The sequence below is a fragment of the Crinia signifera genome, chromosome 1 (assembly GCF_055691185.1).
Source record: "Crinia signifera chromosome 1, ASM5569118v1, whole genome shotgun sequence".
In the NCBI taxonomy this organism is placed as follows: Eukaryota; Metazoa; Chordata; class Amphibia; order Anura; family Myobatrachidae; genus Crinia; species Crinia signifera.
The window spans coordinates 470488314-470510272 of NC_139217.1; the positions used below are offsets into that span (position 1 = coordinate 470488314).

General features: G+C 49.5%; 1 protein-coding gene across 2 annotated transcripts in view; it reads right to left on the reverse strand.

Annotated features, from left to right (window-relative positions):
- The window catches only part of NOL6 (nucleolar protein 6), a 48380-nt gene extending 26899 nt beyond the window's left edge, over positions 1 to 21481 (reverse strand). The window contains exons 1-20 of one of the 2 annotated variants that reach the window (XM_083155379.1): positions 21324 to 21481; positions 18147 to 18371; positions 17750 to 17866; positions 17488 to 17667; positions 16864 to 17032; positions 14413 to 14547; positions 12218 to 12384; positions 12017 to 12137; positions 9140 to 9198; positions 8536 to 8637; positions 6413 to 6528; positions 5774 to 5951; positions 5401 to 5523; positions 3151 to 3299; positions 2932 to 3007; positions 2662 to 2799; positions 2441 to 2555; positions 2086 to 2240; positions 591 to 754; positions 351 to 503 (exon numbers count right to left, since the gene is read on the reverse strand). In XM_083155379.1, the coding sequence (XP_083011505.1) occupies positions 351 to 503; positions 591 to 754; positions 2086 to 2240; positions 2441 to 2555; positions 2662 to 2799; positions 2932 to 3007; positions 3151 to 3299; positions 5401 to 5523; positions 5774 to 5951; positions 6413 to 6528; positions 8536 to 8637; positions 9140 to 9198; positions 12017 to 12137; positions 12218 to 12384; positions 14413 to 14547; positions 16864 to 17032; positions 17488 to 17667; positions 17750 to 17866; positions 18147 to 18371; positions 21324 to 21344 (2663 nt within the window). In that variant the 5' untranslated portion in view covers positions 21345 to 21481. Of the gene's footprint in view, positions 1 to 350; positions 504 to 590; positions 755 to 2085; positions 2241 to 2440; positions 2556 to 2661; positions 2800 to 2925; positions 3008 to 3150; positions 3300 to 5400; positions 5524 to 5773; positions 5952 to 6412; positions 6529 to 8535; positions 8638 to 9139; positions 9199 to 12016; positions 12138 to 12217; positions 12385 to 14412; positions 14548 to 16863; positions 17033 to 17487; positions 17668 to 17749; positions 17867 to 18146; positions 18372 to 21323 lie in introns of both variants that reach the window. The other variant, XM_083155378.1, reaches the window with a different exon arrangement.
- Between the last annotated feature and the right edge of the window lie 478 nt (positions 21482 to 21959).

Below are 21959 nucleotides of genomic sequence, written 5' to 3' on the forward strand. Positions count from 1 at the left end.
GACACCGCACCATGCCATATATCAGCACACGTGTACACTGCAGGACTGGGGAGGAGATTACAGGTCAGTGTGACACCGCACCATGCCATATATCAGCACACGTGTACACTGCAGGACTGGGGAGGAGATTACAGGTCAGTGTGACACCGCACCATGCCATATATCAGCACACGTGTACACTGCAGGACTGGGGAGGAGATTACAGGTCAACGTGACACCGCACCATGCCATATATCAGCACACATGTACACTGCAGGACCGGAGAAGACGTGGCTACCTATATACATACCTGCTGATTGCTACGGTCTTATACAGAGGTACAAGGTTTGGGGAGGAATGGGGTCGGGTACCTCGGTGCAGTGAACGGAGCTGGATGCAGGAACAGATGAGCCACCAGGAGATCCACGCATTCCTCCGAGATGCAGTCTCCGAGGAGCTGAGCGCTGATCCATCGCTTGGCGAGGCGCGAGGTGCCACCAAACGCTGGCAGCTGCTGTTGGAGACTGGACGGAGAAGAGCAGTAGGTTAGTACCCGCTCTGACAAGCACACAGACAGATCTCCATGCCCTACTATGGGTACTGCCACCTACCCGTGCAGAGTGCTGGTCAGGTGCGGCAGGTGAACGGTTTCCAGATCCAGCTGCAGAGATTCCTCTGTCTCCTGTGACTTCCGCATCCCCTCTGGAGTCACCTGCTCCTTCACTAACAGCACCTCCCTGTGATAGGCAACTTGCAGGCGGAAGACGTAGCCGTCCTAGGATAGAGAAACCGTATCTAACACACTGGTGATTGGAAGAGGGGGAGGGGTGGCCGGCCTCGTCAGGCGGAGGGGTGGCCGGCCTCGTCAGGCGGAGGGGTGGCCGGCCTCGTCAGGGGGAGGGGTGGCCGGCCTCGTCAGGGGGAGGGGTGGCCGGCCTCGTCAGGGGGAGGGGTGGCCGGCCTCGTCAGGGGGAGGGGTGGCCGGCCTCGTCAGGGGGAGGGGTGGCCGGCCTCGTCAGGGGGAGGGGTGGCCGGCCTCGTCAGGGGGAGGGGTGGCCGGCCTCGTCAGGGGGAGGGGTGGCCGGCCTCGTCAGGGGGAGGGGTGGCCGGCCTCGTCAGGGGGAGGGGTGGCCGGCCTCGTCAGGGGGAGGGGTGGCCGGCCTCGTCAGGGGGAGGGGTGGCCGGCCTCGTCAGGGGGAGGGGTGGCCGGCCTCGTCAGGGGGAGGGGTGGCCGGCCTCGTCAGGGGGAGGGGTGGCCGGCCTCGTCAGGCGGAGGGGTGGCCGGCCTCGTCAGGCGGAGGGGTGGCCGGCCTCGTCAGGCGGAGGGGTGGCCGGCCTCGTCAGGCGGAGGGGTGGCCGGCCTCGTCAGGCGGAGGGGTGGCCGGCCTCGTCAGGCGGAGGGGTGGCCGGCCTCGTCAGGCGGAGGGGTGGCCGGCCTCGTCAGGCGGAGGGGTGGCCGGCCTCGTCAGGCGGTGGGGTGGCCGGCCTCGTCAGGCGGAGGGGTGGCCGGCCTCGTCAGGCGGAGGGGTGGCCGGCCTCGTCAGGCGGAGGGGTGGCCGGCCTCGTCAGGCGGAGGGGTGGCCGGCCTCGTCAGGCGGGTGGGGTGGCCGGCCTCGTCAGGCGGAGGGGTGGTTCCGAAAAAAAAAAAGGCATCTAATTGTTTCTAAGTCAAAGTGCACTTGCAGGGGAGTTATGGAGATACAGTATATGGGAGAAGGGGTCCACGCATTGTCGGCCTGATATGAAGGTAAATAAGGTAGTAACTTGGGTCTGGAGCATACCATGCTGCTATGTAGGGGAAGCACATACATTTACAATTTTTTTCTGTGCAAGGTAAATATGCAAGTCCACATGTTAGATGGCTTTATTTTTACATTGCACCGCACCCATATCTAGCTCTGCACATGTTACATCTGCCCCACCTGCAGTGCAGCATAGTGCTATCCAGATGCATACATTACATCTGCCCCACCTGCAGTGCAGCATGGTGTTACTCATGGTGCCCCACCTGTAGTGCTGCATGGGGTTACCTAGGGGCATATGTTACATCTCCCCCGCCTGCAGTGCAGCATGCTGTTACCTAGGAGCATGTTACATCTGCCTCACCTTATACACGTCGGTGTAATTGGCAGTGGCTTTGCACAGTAAATCATGTTGGTCTTTCAGCAGCTCCCCCAGCTTGATCTGGAACGCAGCCTTCACTCGCTTAATGGCATCTTTATCCTGCGGCCACTTCCCGCTGCCTTCCATGTGGCAGATCACTGCAGATTAAACGACCAGTAGACAGTCAGTAGCCAATCACATACATGTATAGGGGTGGGGCACAATGACACTACAGAACACTACACAACCCAGCTACATGCACATCTCTGCATCGTAACCTACAGGATAATACATTGTTACAGGGCAGACTGGCCGCAGCACTTGGTGGCAGATACTGAATACATAGCATCTGAATTACCTTTCACAGTGGGAGTGTAGGCCGGGCTGGGCTTATCCAACAAGGGGACGAGGGACCTATCACCCAGCGTCCCAAAGAAGCTCCATTCTGGCTTTACAGGGACAGGAGGGAACACCTAGGATGGAAGTCGTGTTATATCCTATGAGCTGCACATATGTCATTGTCAAATATTGTAGTCCAGCCGCATGGCGGGCATGGGGCAAGACGCCCGCAGTACCTACATCTGTGTAGCGGAGCGACGGGTGGGTACCCTGGACAGAGGTGACGCTCAGGGGCAGATTCTCCAGGGCCCACAGTTTCCTGCTGAGATCATCGTAGGACTGAACGACGCGGACCGTCTGCTCCTCCCCGGTACCGGCCTGTATAAAGCAGGACAATTAGCCGGGAGACCCGCATGAGGCTTTATTATGAACCATTCTACAGTGGGTCTATATTTTTTGGGAGAACAGGAATGACGCAAATACAAAATATATACAAACGGTTACCATTACCCGTTTCCCTTTGGTCAGGACGCAGTCCAGGAGGTTCCCGGTATAGCTGACGGCACAGTCCGGTATATCGCCATGTCTAAGAAAACACAAACATCTTTTCAACATGTTCCGCTCAGTGAGTTTTCAAAATTTAAAATGTGTGGGTTTTTTTTAATGACCAAATCTATATCCCATCCTATCCACAGATTAGCTGCAATCGTCTATGGCAACGCCACTCACAGCTGTAACAGGTGCTTTGCTACCAGTTCCGGAATCCGTCGTTTCTCCTGTACAGTGTCCGCCGGCCACACCACTGCCTCACATATAGATGCGTCCTGGAACCGCCTCAGCTCCGACTTCTTTCCCCAGAAACTTCGGAAATCGGCAGCCTGAAAATACACAGCAGACTCCTAAAGGTCGATAGGTCACGTGCCGTGTATTAACCCTGTGGGTGCCAACGTCGCTGTGACAGAGCCTCAAAACATCCGCTATAAATGCCAGCGCCGCTCACAGCGACTGCTCTGTTTTTGAAAGCAATATAACTAAACTTCAATGAACTGACCTGGCCGTCTTTGTATTTATACTAATAGAACAGTCGCTGTGAGAGGCGAAGGCAGTTTTAGCGGATATTTTGAGGATCTCTCAAAGCAAAGGGTTAATACATTAACGCCATAACTGTGGGCACACTGGTACCAGAGTCACAGTCAGACTGTCCAGGTATAGGGCAGCGGTATCTGTGTGGGCGTCAAATGGCCACTTCCCTGCACTACAATTATTATATTAATCTCTATTAATGTAATTTACCGGGGGGGGGATCCAATTATCCCAGATAGTTGGCACTTATCAGGGATTACGCTTCACCTGCCTCAGGCACTAGAAGCATTATCCCTGATAAGCAACAATGTGAGCCGCAATAACACATACTTATCCCAGATCCTGTATTTTATTGCACGAAAAGCTCTTTAAGTTGTAGACTTGTAGATAAAAAAGTTGAGCCAGCCGCCATGATGAACACATATATTTATTACCAGTTATTTATATAGCGCACGCATATTCCGCAGCGCTGTACAGAGAATAGTTGAGCATTCACATCAGTCCCTGCCCCAGGGACTAATTCAAGCAATGAGTGATATGTTGCGAGCCAATCAGCAGGTTTGTGCACCCGATATGGCTGTGAGCGATTTTGTTCACACATTTATTTATTTATTTATTATCAGTTTCTTATATAGTGCACACAGATTCCGCAGCGCTTTACAGAGCATAGTTATAATCAAAAACACATAACAAATTACATTACAAGACAGTTTAGGACAAGTACATGGTTAATACAGATAGTTGCACCAGGGGACAGGACACTGAAGCAATTATCAGGGTGGCAGTGGTTTATACATTCTAAGAAAGGCACATGAGGAGAGAGGGCCCTGCTCGTGAGAGCTTACATTCTAAAGGGGAGTGTTAGACAGACAGGGGTGACATAGAATGCGAAGAAGTGGGCATAAACAGGTTAGGTTGAGAGAATGTCAGGTTTTATGCAGGAGGGTCGGAAGAGGTCAGCTTAGTCTTTAATATTTTAAGTCTAAAAAAGTGCTGAGTCATCCAAGAGTAGACAGCAGAGAGACAATTGGAGATATGAGTGAGGATAGAGGGAGAGAGATCAGGAAAGGAGCGGTAGATTTTAGTATTATCAGCATAGAGGTGGTAGTGGAAGTTAAGTGAGCAAATAAGCTCACCCAGAGAGGACGTATAGAGATAGAGAAGAAGAGGACCAAGAATAAAATGATGGGGGACACCTATTATCAATGGTAGAGCAGGAGAGGTGAAGTCATTAGAGGTACAGCTGGGCATTTTTAAAACAGACAGTGCATATGCAAGCAGAAAGAGTAATATTCAAAGTTTTAGCAGTTAAGAGTTGCACTTATGTTGATTGTAGTTTCCTTCAGTTTCTGTCCAGTTTAAGACCAGGCTAAGTCTAGGCGACAGTGTGCGGTTGTATATTCCTACTTAGAATCTTCCTACTTTGAATTCTGACAAAATTTCTAAAGCCAGATTTCTATAGCCAGCCAAGGCTTAGTCAGCCTCCTATACTCTAATAAGTAGGTCTGTAAAAGCTGTTTCTAACTTCAGTAATTAAGACCGCACCCAATGCCCCTCTCCCACTAGAGAAAGTGAGCAATAAAACTGAGATAAGCAAATGGTGAGATGTTACAGACCATGTCCAAGTCACTAGTCAATTTTAAGTCACTATCTAATTTTAACGCATTTAGCGCTGGCCCTGCAGTGCACATATATCGCCAGTCTGGCTGCTTGCACAGGTGACCCGCTAACGGCCCGTACACTGGCTGCAGGGACCAACGTCTCAGCTGGGTGCCGCTCTGTCGGCACCACGGGCAGAGGGCTGATCGGTCTGTGCAGTCTGTACCCAGCCTAACTCTACGACGTCCCAAAAGGAAGATACACTGAATATCAAAGATTAGATCCCGGAAGTCTCACCTCTGGGCTGTCCGCCGCCGGCCCTTTCTCCAGGGTGCTGGTGTAAAACCCAGCAGTGAGCAGGAGCCCGACAGACAAGGGGCCAATGTCATTGTGCTTTGCGGGATTCTCTTCTATCCCCCACTGGAAATATAAAACAAACAGAAAAATGACCAACTTATCAGTGAAGTGTGCTACTTAGGGGTGGGGGGTAATTCAATCCCGGATCTAGACTGTCGGCGATACAACTGTTGTATGTATACTAAAAAAACAACGTGTATACTACAGCACCGTAGGACGCATAGTAACAACAAGGTCAGATGGCAAATGTAACACATAGACTATCACTCCCCATCCTTACTGGCCGGGGAGGGTACGATCCGAGAACGGTTACCTCCGGCCTCTGCGGCAATGTGTGAGACAGGAGCACTAGCCGCTGGTCCAGGCCTCTCTGGAGAATGGACATTATAAAGGGAAGGGAGACAGACACATAATCTCCTCCCCGGTCCATGAGTTCATTCTGCAGCATCATCTTCCGACAGGCTCCGCGCAGCTTGGAGACGTCCGTTATGCTGCAATGAGAAGCGGGAACAGTCAGTGGGAGGAGCTACAGACGGGTGGTGGAACATGTATTGTGCGATTACTCACTATAGGATAATATTACTATAAGGACAAGCTGCGTTCCCTTATCACTGATCATCCATCCACTATAGGGATCACTCATTGACACCTCTCAGACTCCACACTCAACAGTCCATAAATCCCAGATCCCATGTCTGGAAACAGCAAAGTGTCCGCAGGTTCTTATGGCTGCACGTACCCAGTTTACTGTATACTTCTGAGTCAGGCCTGTGCGCGGTTGCCAGCCAGCAGAGGGCGCATGAGTAACACAAATGCTCGTTGCACAGAGCGGACCCAGCTGGGAGGACACTGCATCGCCCCCCGGCCCATCCCACAGGCAAGCACTGCAGGGGCTGCCCTCAAATGTCCCAATAAAGAATGAACGCTAGTGCGAGTCACAGGGCATACTCACTGGAAGACGTGGTCAAATGTTCTGACAAAGGGTTTGGAGACTGTGAGGAGGAGGAGGAACCCATTGGTGCCGGTGTCATCTAGAAGCTTCAGAGACTCCTTAGCTTCAAACTGAACCTACAAATACAATGCAAACAATGAGTATGAATCCCAGGTGAGCTGAGTTTGTCCAATCGGCGAATCCGAATCTCAGGAATGAATTGTGCAGAGATATCCCCCCTGCCATGATTTACCTCTACCCTGAGGAAGGTGGATTTGGAAGCAGCCAGAACTGCAAAAATGTGAACTCAGGTCCAGGGAGAACTTCCCCGGGGGAGACACAAAGGGTGCTGGAATTTAAGCGGACAGGAGGCCCAAGTCTGTGGCAGCCTCCCCTACATAAGAGGCTGCTTCCATGGTATTCTGCCTGGGGCATCCCAGTCCCAATGTAGCCCATACACGTATGAGATATTGGGGCAGATGTATTAAGCATTAACAAGAGATAAATCCAAGGGTGATAAGGAGAGATAAACGTCCAGCCAATCAGCTCCTAACTGCCATGTTACAGCCTGTGTTTGAAAAAAGTCAGTAAGGAGCTGATTGGCTGGACGTTTATCTCTCCTTATCACCCTGGCATTTATCTCTTGTTAAGGCTTAATACATCTGCCCCATTGCATGCAATCATTCGTTTTCATTCACATCTGTTCGATAAATCGAATGATTATATGCACATTTTGTGTCCCATGCGACGCAATGCGCAGGCACGCCGGTCCAATGACGCGTCGATAGTATGTGCTGGACATAATATCTATCGTATTGCAGGATCTTTTAACCCCATGCGATCGCCCAAATGCAATCAGCCGGTAGGGGGCGGAGGCAGAGCTTTCAGTTGCTTCGTGTTTGGGGAGAGGGGGCCGGAGGGACCACTGGCGACAACCGGAGCAGCATAGCGCTGTGAAGTAGCACTCGTGGGCATCGGTGGTCAGTTGTGGTGGCAGAATTTGAAAAAACTGTTCTAAAAAAGGGCCCTCTGATTGGCTGAGAGAGAGAGCCCTCTCAGCCAATCAGCAGCCACCTAAATCAGATGGCCGCCCAGTGTTTCAAACTATTTTCAAATTCTGCCATCGCCGCCCGCCAGTGCTCCTTCACAGCGGCGGCCATTCTCTTCCAGCACCTGATGTGCCATCTGCGATGGCATGTGGCTTTGGGTGCTGGAAAAGGGTACTTTAGGCACCACCAGATGCAATCGGATGCGATGGGGCATCGCATCCGATCACATAAGTGTATGGGCAGAATTAGCTTCAAAGCTCTCACCCACTCCTCTTCCATGTACATCTCTGACCTCATCTCCCTTTGCACTCCCACCCATCCTTTCCCCTCCACTAATGCCCACTGGTGACTTCCTCCCACTCCCACCTCCAAGACTTTGCACGTGCTGCTCCCTATCCCTGTAATTCTATACCTCTGTCCCAGACTCTCCACAAAACTTCAAACAGGCTCTCAAGACCCCACTTCTTCCCCAAACCCAGCCATATCTCACCCTAACCCTCTGTTCAATGCTCACCTTTTACCCAATCTGTGCCACCCCTGTCCGTCTGTCCCTCCCCTTTAGAATGCAAGCTCTCACGAGCAGGGCCCTCTGCCCTCATGTGCTTTTCCTTACACCGTCTTTGATGGTATCTGAATCGTCCCTGCAGTTTTCTGCCACTGGGGCAGATGTATTAAGTCTGGTAAAGAGATAAAGTAGTGGAAGGTGATAACGCACCAGCCAATTGACTCCTAACTGTCACTATTCAAACATAGCTGATTAGAAGGTAGTAGCGCACCAGCCACTTGCTCTTCACCAGGCTTAATACATCTGCTCCACTGATACTGATTTCAGTGGCGTCTGCTGATGCAGCGATGGATCAAACCTTCACTACTTCGTCCCCAGACTCCTCCAGCTCCACCTATACCCAGGGTTCTCCAGTGCCCCCCATATTCCGATGCTTATTTTGGAATTGGCTGTTTTAACAACCAATGGATGCACAAATGACTTTATTACAACGTAGAATATTATGAAATAACATTTTCTTTGCTTTGTATTTATTTTGCAGGATTACATACGTGATCCTCTCATGGACGCATGCATTACCCCTCGCTCACCTGTCTGTATTTGGCAGCCGTCATGTCCGCACAGAGATTCACAATTCCCAGCGGATCAACAAAGACGACTTCAAAGGCCTGATGAAAATCCACAACTGTGGGCTGAGAAACAGGACAATGATGATAAAAGTCACGACAGGTCGGCCGTAAAATAATATATGATTAAAATTTTTATTTCCTTTTTTATGTCACAAGGGGTCACTGTTGTTATAGCAGTGTACAGCGAGCAGAGCGGATCCAGCTCAGTATAGTATACCAATAGTAGTAATGTCAGCTCCTGAACAACTTACTCTAGTGCTGCTGGGACCAGGAACTGACCCTTGTTCTCTCACTTCCCCATTACGGGTAACAGACATAGGGGGAGAGTTATCAATGTTTGGAGAGAGATAGTTATCAATGTTTGGAGAGAGATAAAGTACCAGCCAATCCGTTCCTTTATTACACAGGTGCCCGTGTCAGATGAGCCGGGAGTGTAATTGGCACGTGGCACTGCTGGATGTGGTTTAGGCCAGTAATTACACCAAGCTCACAGAACAGAGTAATGTAACATCCTCAGCAGAGGGACGGACGGGTGCAACATATACAATAATGGACACATACTTACCAAAGACGTCTCTGTGGCTGTGAACATTGTAATTCCGCTGACGGTCAGATCTGTGTTCGCTGCGGGAACAGAATAGAAGTTGATTTAAAATGAACAGGGTACTTGTTTCCTAGAACGGCCACAATCGTGAGTGATCGTGGCTCTTAATTAAGGGACACGATCCTCACGATGTGGCCGATTTTTTACAATTTTTTCCATTTGATTGACAGAAATCGGGTCAATCGGTCGGTCGCGACCAATTAAAATCGGCCGCGATGCGACCGACCGATTGACCCGATTTTTCCATAGACTTCAATGTTAAAAAATCTTTTAACATTGAAATCGGTCGGTCTTGTGCCATTATAATGGCACAAGATGAGATGGACTTGATTAAGTCCATCTCACATAGGGAAAAATGATAAAAAAGGTGAAATGGGCCAATATGACCCATTTCACATTTTTTATGTGCCCGCCATGACCCCACGATAGACGTGAACCCGAAGCGTGGCGAGCGCAGCGAGCCCGCGAGGGGCGGCGGTGCGCGTCCTCCGACCTTTTCATTTCCCTACTATCCACTAGGGCGTGGAGTGAGAATATAATAGTGTGGCGAGCGCAGCGAGCCACCGAGCCCGAAGCGTGGCGAGCGCAGCGAGCCCCGCGAGGGGACGCGTATACCTGTGAAGTTAGACGCGTCCCCTCGCGGGGCTCGCTGCGCTCGCCACGCTTCGGGCTCGGTGGCTCGCTGCGCTCGCCACACTATTATATTCTCACTCCACGCCCTAGTGGATAGTAGGGGAATGAAAAGGTCGGAGGACGCGCACCGCCGCCCCTCGCGGGCTCGCTGCGCTCGCCACGCTTCGGGTTCACGTCTATCGTGGGGTCTAGCACACTTATTAACATTTGGGGGGGCAATTTAAACAAATCTGGTGTAAAAAAAAAAAAAATCGGGTGAAAAATCGGCAGATCGGATCGGTCGCATCGTATGCGACCAAATCGCATGCGATGCGACCGATCCGATTTTTTATCTTACGACCACAACGATCTAAATCGTTGTGGCCGTTCTAGGAAACAAGTACCATGAACAGTTCTGCAACAGTGAGGAATGAGCCCAGCAGCCATCGTACAGCCGGGCCTTATAGCTGGATCTTCAACACACGGAAACAAATCCATGAAGGGGGGTTATTCAGACCTGATCGCATTTCTGCAATTTCACAGGTTGGACGATTAGCGATAGACTGTGTATGTCTACAGCCCATAGTACGCATGTGCCAGGCCTCCCGGGGATTAAATCCTGATAGTTTATTTTATCGCTGGCCATTGTCGCGGTGATTGACAGGAAGCTGACATTTGTGGGTGTAACCGGCTGTTCTCTGGGTGTGAGGGGAAGTCATGTGACATCAGCTCCGCCCCGATCAGCCTGATTCTATCGCAGCCGCCGAGTAAGTCCTGGGCTACGCACACACTGCACACACTGGGGAATCATTACATGGTGAGCGGCTGTTATCTGGGAGTGTCAGGTAATACCCAGGCGTGGCCAGGTGTGTGAGGGGAAGTCATGTGACATCAGCTCCGCCCCCGATCAGCCTGATTCTATCACAGCCACTGAGTAAGTCCTGGGCTACACACACACACTGCACACACTGGGGAATCATTACATGGTGAGCGGCTGTTATCTGGGAGTGTCAGGTAATACGCAGGCGTGGCCAGGTGTGTGAGGGGAAGTCATGTGACATCAGCTCCGCCCCGATCAGCCTGATTCTATCGCAGCCGCCGAGTAAGTCCTGGGCTACACACAGACTGCACACACTGGGGAATCATTACATAGTGAGCGGCTGTTATCTGGGAGTGTCAGGTAATACACAGGTGTGGCCAGGTGTGTGAGGGGAAGTCATGTGACATCAGCTCCGCCCCGATCAGCCTGATTCTATCACAGCCGCTGAGTAAGTCCTGGGCTACGCACACACTGCACACACTGGGGAATCATTATATGGTGAGGGGCTGTTATCTGGGAGTGTCAGGTAATACGCAGGCGTGGCCAGGTGTGTGAGGGGAAGTCATGTGACATCAGCTCCGCCCCCGATCAGCCTGATTCTATAACAGTCGCTGAGTATGTCCTGGGCTACGCACACACTGCACACACTGGGGAATCATTACATGGTGAGCGGCTGTTATCTGGGAGTGTCCGGTAATACGCAGGTGTGGCCAGGTGTGTGAGGGGCAGTCATGTGATGTCAGCTCCGCCCCCGATCACCCTGATTCTATCACAGCCGCTGAGTAGGTCCTGGGCTACACACACACTGCACACACTGGGGAATCATTACATGGTGAGCGGCTGTTATCTGGGAGTGTCCGGTAATACGCAGGCGTGGCCAGGTGTGTGAGGGGAAGTCATGTGATGTCAGCTCCGCCCCCGATCAGCCTGATTCTATCACAGCCGCTGAGTAAGTCCTGGGCTACACACACACTGCACACACTGGGGAATCATTACATGGTGAGCGGCTGTGAATGTATTTGCAGCAAATCGCAGATCCAGCTCATTTTCCCAAGCTGTGTTAAGCAATTTGCAGGAGCGGCGTATAACGGATCGCAGGGCTCTGTGATTGAGCCGAGCAGCAATCAGGTCTGAATAACCCCAATATACGGATTATCAGTTACACTGGGTAAAAGCCGGCAAGCAGTAATAATCCGTACAACATGCTGAATATAGGTGATCTAGTTCTGGGATCGGACGCAGCTCTGGAATGTTCCCTTATTCTAGGACTCAGCCTCCCGAATTATATTCTAATAGACATATAACCATAACAGAGGGAATAGATGTAATGTCATTACACAGAGATCGGGTGGCACCCGCTGGGGGCCCCTCCCGGGTACAGTGACCCCACCCCACAGAGCCCTTACCCAGGAACTGCAGCGTGTTCCTCAGCACCTGGTGTCCATTCATCACCTTGTTGACCTTGTTCTTGGAGAGCAGATAGGACACCAGCATGGAGGCCGTGAAGCCATTAAAGCAGCCAGATCCCTGAGGAAACAAGTTCATGGCCCCGTTATATTAGAACAAGCTATCACCCTCTCCCACAGAGCTTGCAATCCCCCAGTTACCTTGTCAAGCTGCCGCTGGCGCAGCCAGACTTTCAGAATAGCGATTCCGTCTTTCATGCCCGGGAAGTCGCTGGCGCAGCCGGAGAGGTGATGGAGATGCTGCTCCAGGACCAGGTCACACAGCAGGGCATTGTTATAGTGTGGTGTGGGCGGCTCGCCGGCGCTCTCTAGTGGTAACAAACACACATAACACCCATTATCCGCACTGTATCATTAGGGATCTCTCTCCATAAGCAGACGTGTGGGTGATATCAGTTCTGTACCATAGCTACCCGTCTGACCCCTCCCCGACAGGAACTGTGAGCGACTTGTACTCCAGTGCCGACAGTATCTGGATTATAGGTTATCAAACAGGTCGACACATGAAAAAGTCAACATGAGATTTTTCATACTTTAACATTCATGTGGATTCTGTTTGGGAACGGTAAAGTGCGCCTTGCAGGACGAGGGTACGCGCCACACTAACGTGCTCAGGTGTCTGTACATAGCAGAGGATGCTGGGAAATCCTTTCGTAGAGCCTGGGTCACCCAGTACATTTATGTACATCGTCCTCTGCGACACCTAAGGCTTTCCACGGGACAACCTGAGGAGGGACAGCAACCGCACTAGACCGGCCCATAGGGGTCTATATATCCCATCTATATATCCATATATCCCATATCCCATCTATATATCCCATCTATATATCCATATATCCCATATCCCATCTATATATCCCATCTATATATCCCATCTATATATCCATATATCCCATATCCCATCTATATATCCCATATCCCATCTATATATCCATATATCCCATATCCCATCTATATATCCATATATCCCATATCCCATCTATATATCCCATCTATATATCCATATATCCCATATCCCATCTATATATCCCATATCCCATCTCCCATCTATATATCCATATATCCCATATCCCATCTATATATTCCATATCCCATCTATATATCCATATATCCAATCTATATATTCCATATCCCATCTATATATCCATATATCCCATCTATATATCCCATATCCCATCTATATATCCATATATCCCATATCCCATCTATATATATATCCCATCTCCCATCTATATATCCATATATCCCATATCCCATCTATATATCCATATATCCCATCTATATATCCATATATCCCATATCCCATCTATATATCCCATATCCCATCTATATATCCATATATCCCATATCCCATCTATATATCCGATATCCCATCTATATATCCCATATCCCATCTATATATCCATATATCCCATATCCCATCTATATATCCATACATCCCATATCCCATCTATATATCCATATATCCCATATCCCATCTATATATCCATATATCCCATATCCCATCTATATATCCATATATCCCATCTATATATCCCATATCCCATCTATATATCCCATATCCCATCTATATATCCATATATCCCATCTATATATCCCTATATCCCATCTATATATCCCATATCCCATCTATATATCCATATATCCCATATCCCATCTATATATCCCATATCCCATCTATATATCCATATATCCCATCTATATATCCATATATCCCATATCCCATCTATATATCAATATATCCCATATCCCATCTATATATCCCATCTATATATCCATATATCCCATATCCCATCTATATATCCATATATCCCATATCCCATCCATATATCCATATATCCCATATCCCATCTATATATTCCATATACCATCTATATATCCATATATCCCATATCCCATCTATATATCCATATATCCCATCTATATATCCCATATCCCATCTATATATCCATATATCCCATATCCCATCTATATATCCCATATCCCATCTATATATCCATATATCCCATATCCCATCTATATATCCCATCTATATATCCATATATCCCATATCCCATCCATATATCCCATATCCCATCTATATATTCCATATCCCATCTATATATCCATATATCCCATATCCCATCTATATATTCCATATCCCATCTATATATCCATATATCCCATATCCCATCTATATATCCATATATCCCATATCCCATCTATATATCCCCTATCCCATCTATATATCCCATATCCCATCTATATATCCATATATCCCATCTATATATCCATATATCCCATCTATATATCCATATATCCCATATGGCTCTTCAGGCTTCCTGTTCGTTCCTCACCTTTCTGGGCGGGCTTCTCGCACGAATACCAAACTCTCCTAACATTGTTCTTGTTGGGGTATAGTCGGCTGTATTTAAACATCCCAGCAGGCAGAGAGACGTGAATACGAACAGTCACCAGCTTCTCATCTTTACCTGATGAATGACATAAGAGATTAATGTGCAGAGGTACACCGGGAGACTGTGCACTGCGACACAACAAGAGATTAATGTGCAGAGGTAGATCGGGAGACTGTGCACTGCGACACAACAAGAGATTAATGTGCAGAGGTAGATCGGGAGACTGCGCACTGCGACACAACAAGAGATTAATGTGCAGAGGTAGATCGGGAGACTGCGCACTGCAACACAACAAGAGATTAATGTGCAGAGGTACCCCGGGAGACTGCGCACTGCGACACAACAAGAGATTAATGTGCAGAGGTACCCCGGGAGACTGCGCACTGCGACACAACAAGAGATTAATGTGCAGAGGTAGATCGGGAGACTGTGCACTGCGACACAACAAGAGATTAATGTGCAGAGGTACACCGGGAGACTGCGCACTGCGACACAACAAGAGATTAATGTGCAGAGGTACCCCGGGAGACTGCGCACTGCGACACAACAAGAGATTAATGTGCAGAGGTACACCGGGAGACTGCGCACTGCGACACAACAAGAGATTAATGTGCAGAGGTACACAGGGAGACGGTACACTGCGACACAACAAGAGATGGTACTCTTTACCTAGAACGGCGCCCGTCGCGGGCATCGCGGGTACATTTATGTGCGGCCGCGACGCGACCGACGCGATGCCCGCGATTTCCCATTGAAACCCATGTTAAACATGGAAATCGTGTCGGTCGCGTCGCGGCCGCACATAAATGTACCCGCGATGCCCGCGACGCGATGCTCCCGATTTCCCATAGGAATCAAAGTTAAAAGGCGCGATGGACCCGATTTTACTGTTAAATGGCTCAATCCACCCGATTTGGCCATAGGAATCAATGTTAAATGGGCCACAGAGCCCATTAACCCTTAAATGCCCCCCCAAATTTTTAACGCCACCCCACGATCCACGCCAACCCGAAGCGTGGCGAGCGCAGCGAGCCCGCGAGGGGCGGCGGTACGCGTCCTCCGACCTTTTCATGCCCTACTATCCACTAGGGCGTGGTGTGAGAATATAATAGTGTGGCGAGCGCAGCGAGCCACCGAGCCCGAAGCGTGGCGAGCGCAGCGAGCCCCGCGAGGGGACGCGGATACCTTCACAGGTATGCACGTCCCCTCGCGGGCTTCACAGGTGTCCGTGGCGACGCGGACACCTGTGAAGCCCGCGAGGGGACGCGTCTACCTGTGAAGGTATCCGCGTCCCCTCGCGGGGCTCGCTGCGCTCGCCACACTATTATATTCTCACACCACGCCCTAGTGGATAGTAGGGCATGAAAAGGTCGGAGGACGCGTACCGCTGCGCTCGCCACGCTTCGGGTTGGCGTGGATCGTGGGGTGGCGTTAAAAATTTGGGGGGCCATTTAAGGGTTAATTTGGCCTATTTGGCCCCAAATCGGGTCCATTGAGGCATTTAATAGTAAAATCGCGGTCAATCTGCCGTTTTAACATTGTTTCCTATGGGAAAATCGCGGTGATCGCGGTCATCGCGGGCATCGCGGCCATCCCGATTTACCCGCGATGCCCGCGATCACCGCGATTTTTACCCCCGACGCCCGCGATTTCAATCGCGGGCGCCGTTCTAGGTAAAGAGTACCCAAGAGATTAATGTGCAGAGGTACACCGGGAGACGGTACACTGCGACACAACAAGAGATTAATGTGCAGAGGTACACCGGGAGACTGCGCACTGTGACACAACAAGAGATTAATGTGCAGAGGTACACCGGGAGACTGTGCACTGCGACACAACAAGAGATTAATGTGCAGAGGTACACCGGGAGACTGTGCACTGCGACACAACAAGAGATTAATGTGCAGAGGTACACCAGGAGACTGTGCACTGCGACACAACAAGAGATTAATGTGCAGAGGTACACCGGGAGACTGCGCACTGCGACACAACAAGAGATTAATGTGCAGAGGTACACCGGGAGACTGCGCACTGCGACACAACAAGAGATTAATGTGCAGAGGTACACCGGGAGACTGCGCACTGTGACACAACAAGAGATTAATGTGCAGAGGTACACCGGGAGACTGTGCACTGCGACACAACAAGAGATTAATGTGCAGAGGTACACCGGGAGACTGTGCACTGCGGCACAACAAGAGATTAATGTGCAGAGGTACACCGGGAGACTGTGCACTGCGACACAACATGAGATTAATGTGCACCTGTTTTATCCATATATAAGGCAGGAAGGGAAAGAGGGGAAACATACAGAGGATGGGGTGACCCGGTACTAAAATCCCTCTCTCTCCCACCCCCCCATAGCCAAAGCACACTGCTCTCCCAACTCACCACAGGGACGCAGCAGCAGCACAGGCTTCAGGTGGTTGCTGTTCATGTAGGCGAATTTCACGCTACCGAAGATCTGGCTTTTGGCCAGGTGAGAAGCGATGTGAGCCAGGTACAGCGCCCTCTTCCGCAGGTATCTCTGGTTCAGGTGATCTTTTTCTTGAAGGATTTCCTGCATGGAAAAATGGGTTAATAAGACAACAGGGCAGGGAAACGAACGTGAAAATTAAAGGGTGAGGAATCAGGCATACAAGGTGCTGATCATAACCATAAGACAATGCCACGGCATAACCATAACACAATGCCACAGCATAACCATAACACAATGCCACGGCTCAACGTGGTGGGGACAGGCGAGACCCTCTGTTCCTTAAGGTTGCTATAAGACAGGAATCACACAGGGTCTGCGGCTGGCTGCAATCAGTCACAGAAACTGTGTAATTCATGTATGTCCCTAGTTGATGGGATGATAGCAGTCAGACACGTCATACATAAATGTATGAAAATAACACATTACGATGAGGCAGATACGCTCCACACCTATGGGGAACCCAACTTTAACAACTGCAATATAAACAAAAGATTTACAGTAGAGAACTCAATGTGGCAAACACAATCACAGATTACCCGTGGCATGGTGACCGCCACGTCCACGTTGATCTCCGGCTTGATACATGTCCCCAGCAGGTAACTGCCCACCACCTTGATGGAGGACGGGTGAAGGAAGTGGAACTTGCCCTTTACTTGGAATGGAACCTGTAGGAAGGGAACCTTCACAGATTTGGGGACCCAGGACTGGTCCATTAGCTGCAGGGAAAGAAAAATAAGTCTTTAAAAAAAACACAACAAGGGGCAAGAAAATGGGCGCTCAATGGATTTCGTTTCTCACGTCTGTCTCCTTGGTTTTGGGAATCTTCCCGATAAGGTCACTGATCTCCTGCAGGAAAGCATCTATGTTCTTCCTCCTCTTCTCCTTCAGCTTCACTTCCTGCAGCAGCTCCTCGATCTGGGAATGGAAGGAGGTCATCAGAAGCCAAACCGATACAAACGGGACACCACCCACCCCAACATGGCAGAACTGAGTGACAGGGGGCATGCTTAGCGTGATGGACAGCACATATCGCGGGCAGTTTAGCTGCATGGAAAAAGTTAGAGGACTTTCCGATAACACCCATATGTGAGGAACGGCCATGCTAGAGCACGGAAGGAAACGGGGGCTGAACCTTTACTTTAGCACCTGATATATTGTTCTAGGACAATGGCCGGAGGCTGTGAGGGGAGGTTACCTGCATGCGCAGGAGGCTGGTGTGGTACAGCTGCTCAGTCTCCTTCATCCGGACCAGCTCCTCAGTAGTCAGAGGCTTGCTCTCATTGGACTTCTTTAGCTTAGCCGGCCTCGGAGTACTAGCCTTCGGAGTTCTCTTGGCTGCAGCCTTCTTTTTCTTTTTGGGCCCCGGAGGGTCACCCGACTCGTTGGGATCCAGAGACATGATACTGCCCTCATGGTCTTCCTGTAATTAGTCAGCAGTATAAGACTTAGTACAGCAACAATAGATATATCCCCAATACCAGATATACAGCTGGATCATGTCGACAAAATTAGGAATTGACGTGATCAAGTGGCGCATAATGAAATAATAGTGAATAGTGCACAAATGAATACAGTAAAATAAATGAGTACAAAATAACAAAATCCGCCCCTTGAATTCCAAGACCACAGTGATAGGATGTGAAGTGCTTGAGTGTCCTTCAATATTATAAGGTAAGTAATCGTGTTGTCCAACCAATTCCACTAGACGTTTTTTATGATATACATGACTTTGAAGGTGGCTGCTCACACTACCTGGTACCGACCAACGCGTTTCGGTCCAATGCCTTGATAAAGGTCCAATAGGACCAAAACGCGTTAGTTTAAAAGAAACTGTTATATGAGTAATCCGTTTCCTTCCACTGCGAGTTTGGTACGCTATGCAAATCACTCTGCATCCCTATGTTTCCACATTTGTGAGCTTATATGGGAATCTAAAAGATACCTTTATAAGCGGCCGTTATCATATATCCACTGTGAGTGGGGTACGCCATCTCATCTTTATGACCTGGGTTAAAAGCTTGATAAAAGATGCCTTTTTATGATTCCTCGTCCCTCTTATAGAGATGAGCGAAGTAGGCAGTACCTGCACCACTTGATTGCGTCAATTTCTAATTTTGTCAATATTGCTTTGTTTTAGAAGTGGTGACATCTACCCAGGTTTAGATAGATCAACAGGCAGCATAGCGCCCCAATTTTGATTACTATGAATTTCGTACACAAAGCTGGATCATTTGCAGTGTGCCATCTTCCTTGCTGGCAGTCTTCCCTCTGTGTAACCTCGGCCAATAGCAGGGCACTCAGGGGGGGGGGGCTGTCCTTCCTGGTGTCGCCCCTATAACACATCACCAATTACTGGGCTTCTAATTAGACTTCCAATAAGCTCCTCCCATCATGGGGTCACCAGTCAGTGGTAATTGGGCCAATATTTATGACCACGATTATACCAAGAACCTCAATTTTACTCCATTTTAAATTGCAGAGTTTATTATAATTGTTTTATTTTTATTTATTTTTATAAACATTTTTATTGACGGTAAAGTTATATTTAAAACAACAATTCACATTTCTTTTTTTATGACATATATACATAAAATGTACGTCACATTTGTAAACATCTTTTAAAGGTATAGACAAATTGTCACCTATATACATTTTCCATGATCATTATATAACATTCTAGGGATATAGAGGGAACAGTCATTTAATTATTCACGGTGGATGGTCAATTATTGAGTCCAACATGTTATATTATGTATTGTATTGGAAACTTTTCTTCCAGATTAATTAGGTTTGTAATGGTAAAGGTGTAATATATGGCAGCCCTGTATCAAGAAACTTTGTTGCTCGTTTTTCTTTTTCCAATGAGGCTTCTGACCAATCCCACTGTGAACAAATAAGACATCCCAGGGTATAGGAAAGTTATGGGTACCGGGGCGAGTTTGTTACAATTGTTCTGATTAGCTGCGTTCTTAGTGCCCAGAGGGAACTACAAGTCTCAGCTCGGTAGCTCCTCTCATTATGTGTAGAATTAGGGTGTGCAGTATCCTAGTGTTCAATCTAGCACCCCGCACCCTCAAAGACTGTGCAGTTCTTAATGATGACTGGAGTGCCACTGTCTGCTTTGGTACTTCTAGCACAGTATGGTCTGTATTGAGATACTGAACAGACTGTACTACAAACTCCACAGCAGACAGCAACATCCCAGGCATCAAATAAGAACTGCATGGGTGTAAAGGGTGCTAGATTGAAGACTACTAAACTATATAGGGGGAGGAAACAGTATGGGGCTGTGGTACAGTATATAGGAGGAGGGCATGGGGTTGTGGTACAGTATATAGGGGCTGTGCTACAGTATATAGGGGGAGGGCACGGTACGGCGCTGTGCTACAGTATATAGGGGAGGGTACAGGACGGGGCTGTGGTAAAGCATATAGGGGGAGGGCATGGGGTTGTGGTACAGTACATAGGGGCTGTGGTACAGTATATAGGGGGAGGGCACGGTACAGCGCTGTGCTACAGTATATAGGGGAGGGTACGGGACGGGGCTGTGGTACAGTATATAGGGGGAGGGCACAGGGTTGTGGTACAGTATATAGGGGCTGTGGTACAGTATATAGGGGGAGGGCACGGTACGGCGCTGTGGTACAGTATATAGGGGGAGGGCACGGTACGGAGCTGTGGTACAGTATATAGGGGGAGGGCACGGTACGGGGCTGTGGTACAGTATATAGGGGGAGGGCACGGTACAGGGCTGTGGTACAGTATATAGGGGGAGGGCACGGTATGGGCTGTGGTACAGTATATAGGGGGGAGGGCACGGTACAGGGCTGTGGTACAGTATATAGGGGGAGGGCACGGTACGGCGCTGTGGTACAGTATATATACGGGGAGGACACAGTACGGAGCTGTGGTACAGTATATAGGGGGAGGACACGGTACAGGGCTGTGGTACAGTATATAGGGGGAGGACACTATACGGGGCTGTGGTACAATATATAGGGGGAGGACACGGTATAGGGCTGTGGTACAGTATATAGGGGGAGGACACGGTACGGGGCTGCGGTACAGTATATAGGGGGAGGACGCTGTACGGGGCTGTGGTACAGTATATAGGGGGAGGACATGGTACGGGGCTGTGGTACAGTATATAAGGGGAGGGCACGGTATGGGCTGTGGTACAGTATATAGGGGGAGGACACTATACGGGGCTGTGGTACAATATATAGGGGGAGGGTACGGTATAGGGCTGTGGTATAGCATATAGGGGGAGGACACGGTACGGGGCTGTGGTACAGTATATAGGGGGGAGGACACGGTACGGGGCTGTGGTATATAGGGGAAGGACATAGTATGAGGCTCCCGTCTCCCGTACCTGGCTCCGTTTTCCCCTCATCTCCTTGCCGGTCACACACGTGGGATACAGACAGCCGTAACCCCGCCCATTGGCCAACCTGTCCGTCGCATAACCATCGTCACTGTCCTCCTGCTCCGTCACAGTGACGTGCCCTCGGCGGCCATGTCAGATCAGGGCAGCTGAGAAAACAACTGGCGAGGCGACGGTGACGCAGCTTCCACCATGATGGTGCCAGGCACGCGTGCCCATACTTTCAGGGTTTGTCTTGCAGAGTGCAGTTCTCTGCTGCTGCTGCTGCTGCTGCTGCTGCTATGCATCCTGGCTGTAACACATACATATAATTGCACGGAGACTGAGCAAGCAACACCTGGGCCGTACTTGCTGTGGTCACATCGCCAGTAAAGAGTCACCATGATGGCTCTGTCTGCAGAAGCCACCATTTTCTTGTAGTCCTCATGGATCTTGTCCCAACCTCCCCCTGGGAGTCCGGGCTTGAGAGCCACTATGATGTTTATACATCAGGACGGGGATTTTCTATAACGTGTTATATATTACACCTATCTATATTTTTGTTATTATTATTTATTATTAGAATTTTATTTATAAGGCCCTGTTGGGAAATCGATCATGCGCCGATGTATCGATTTCCTCATA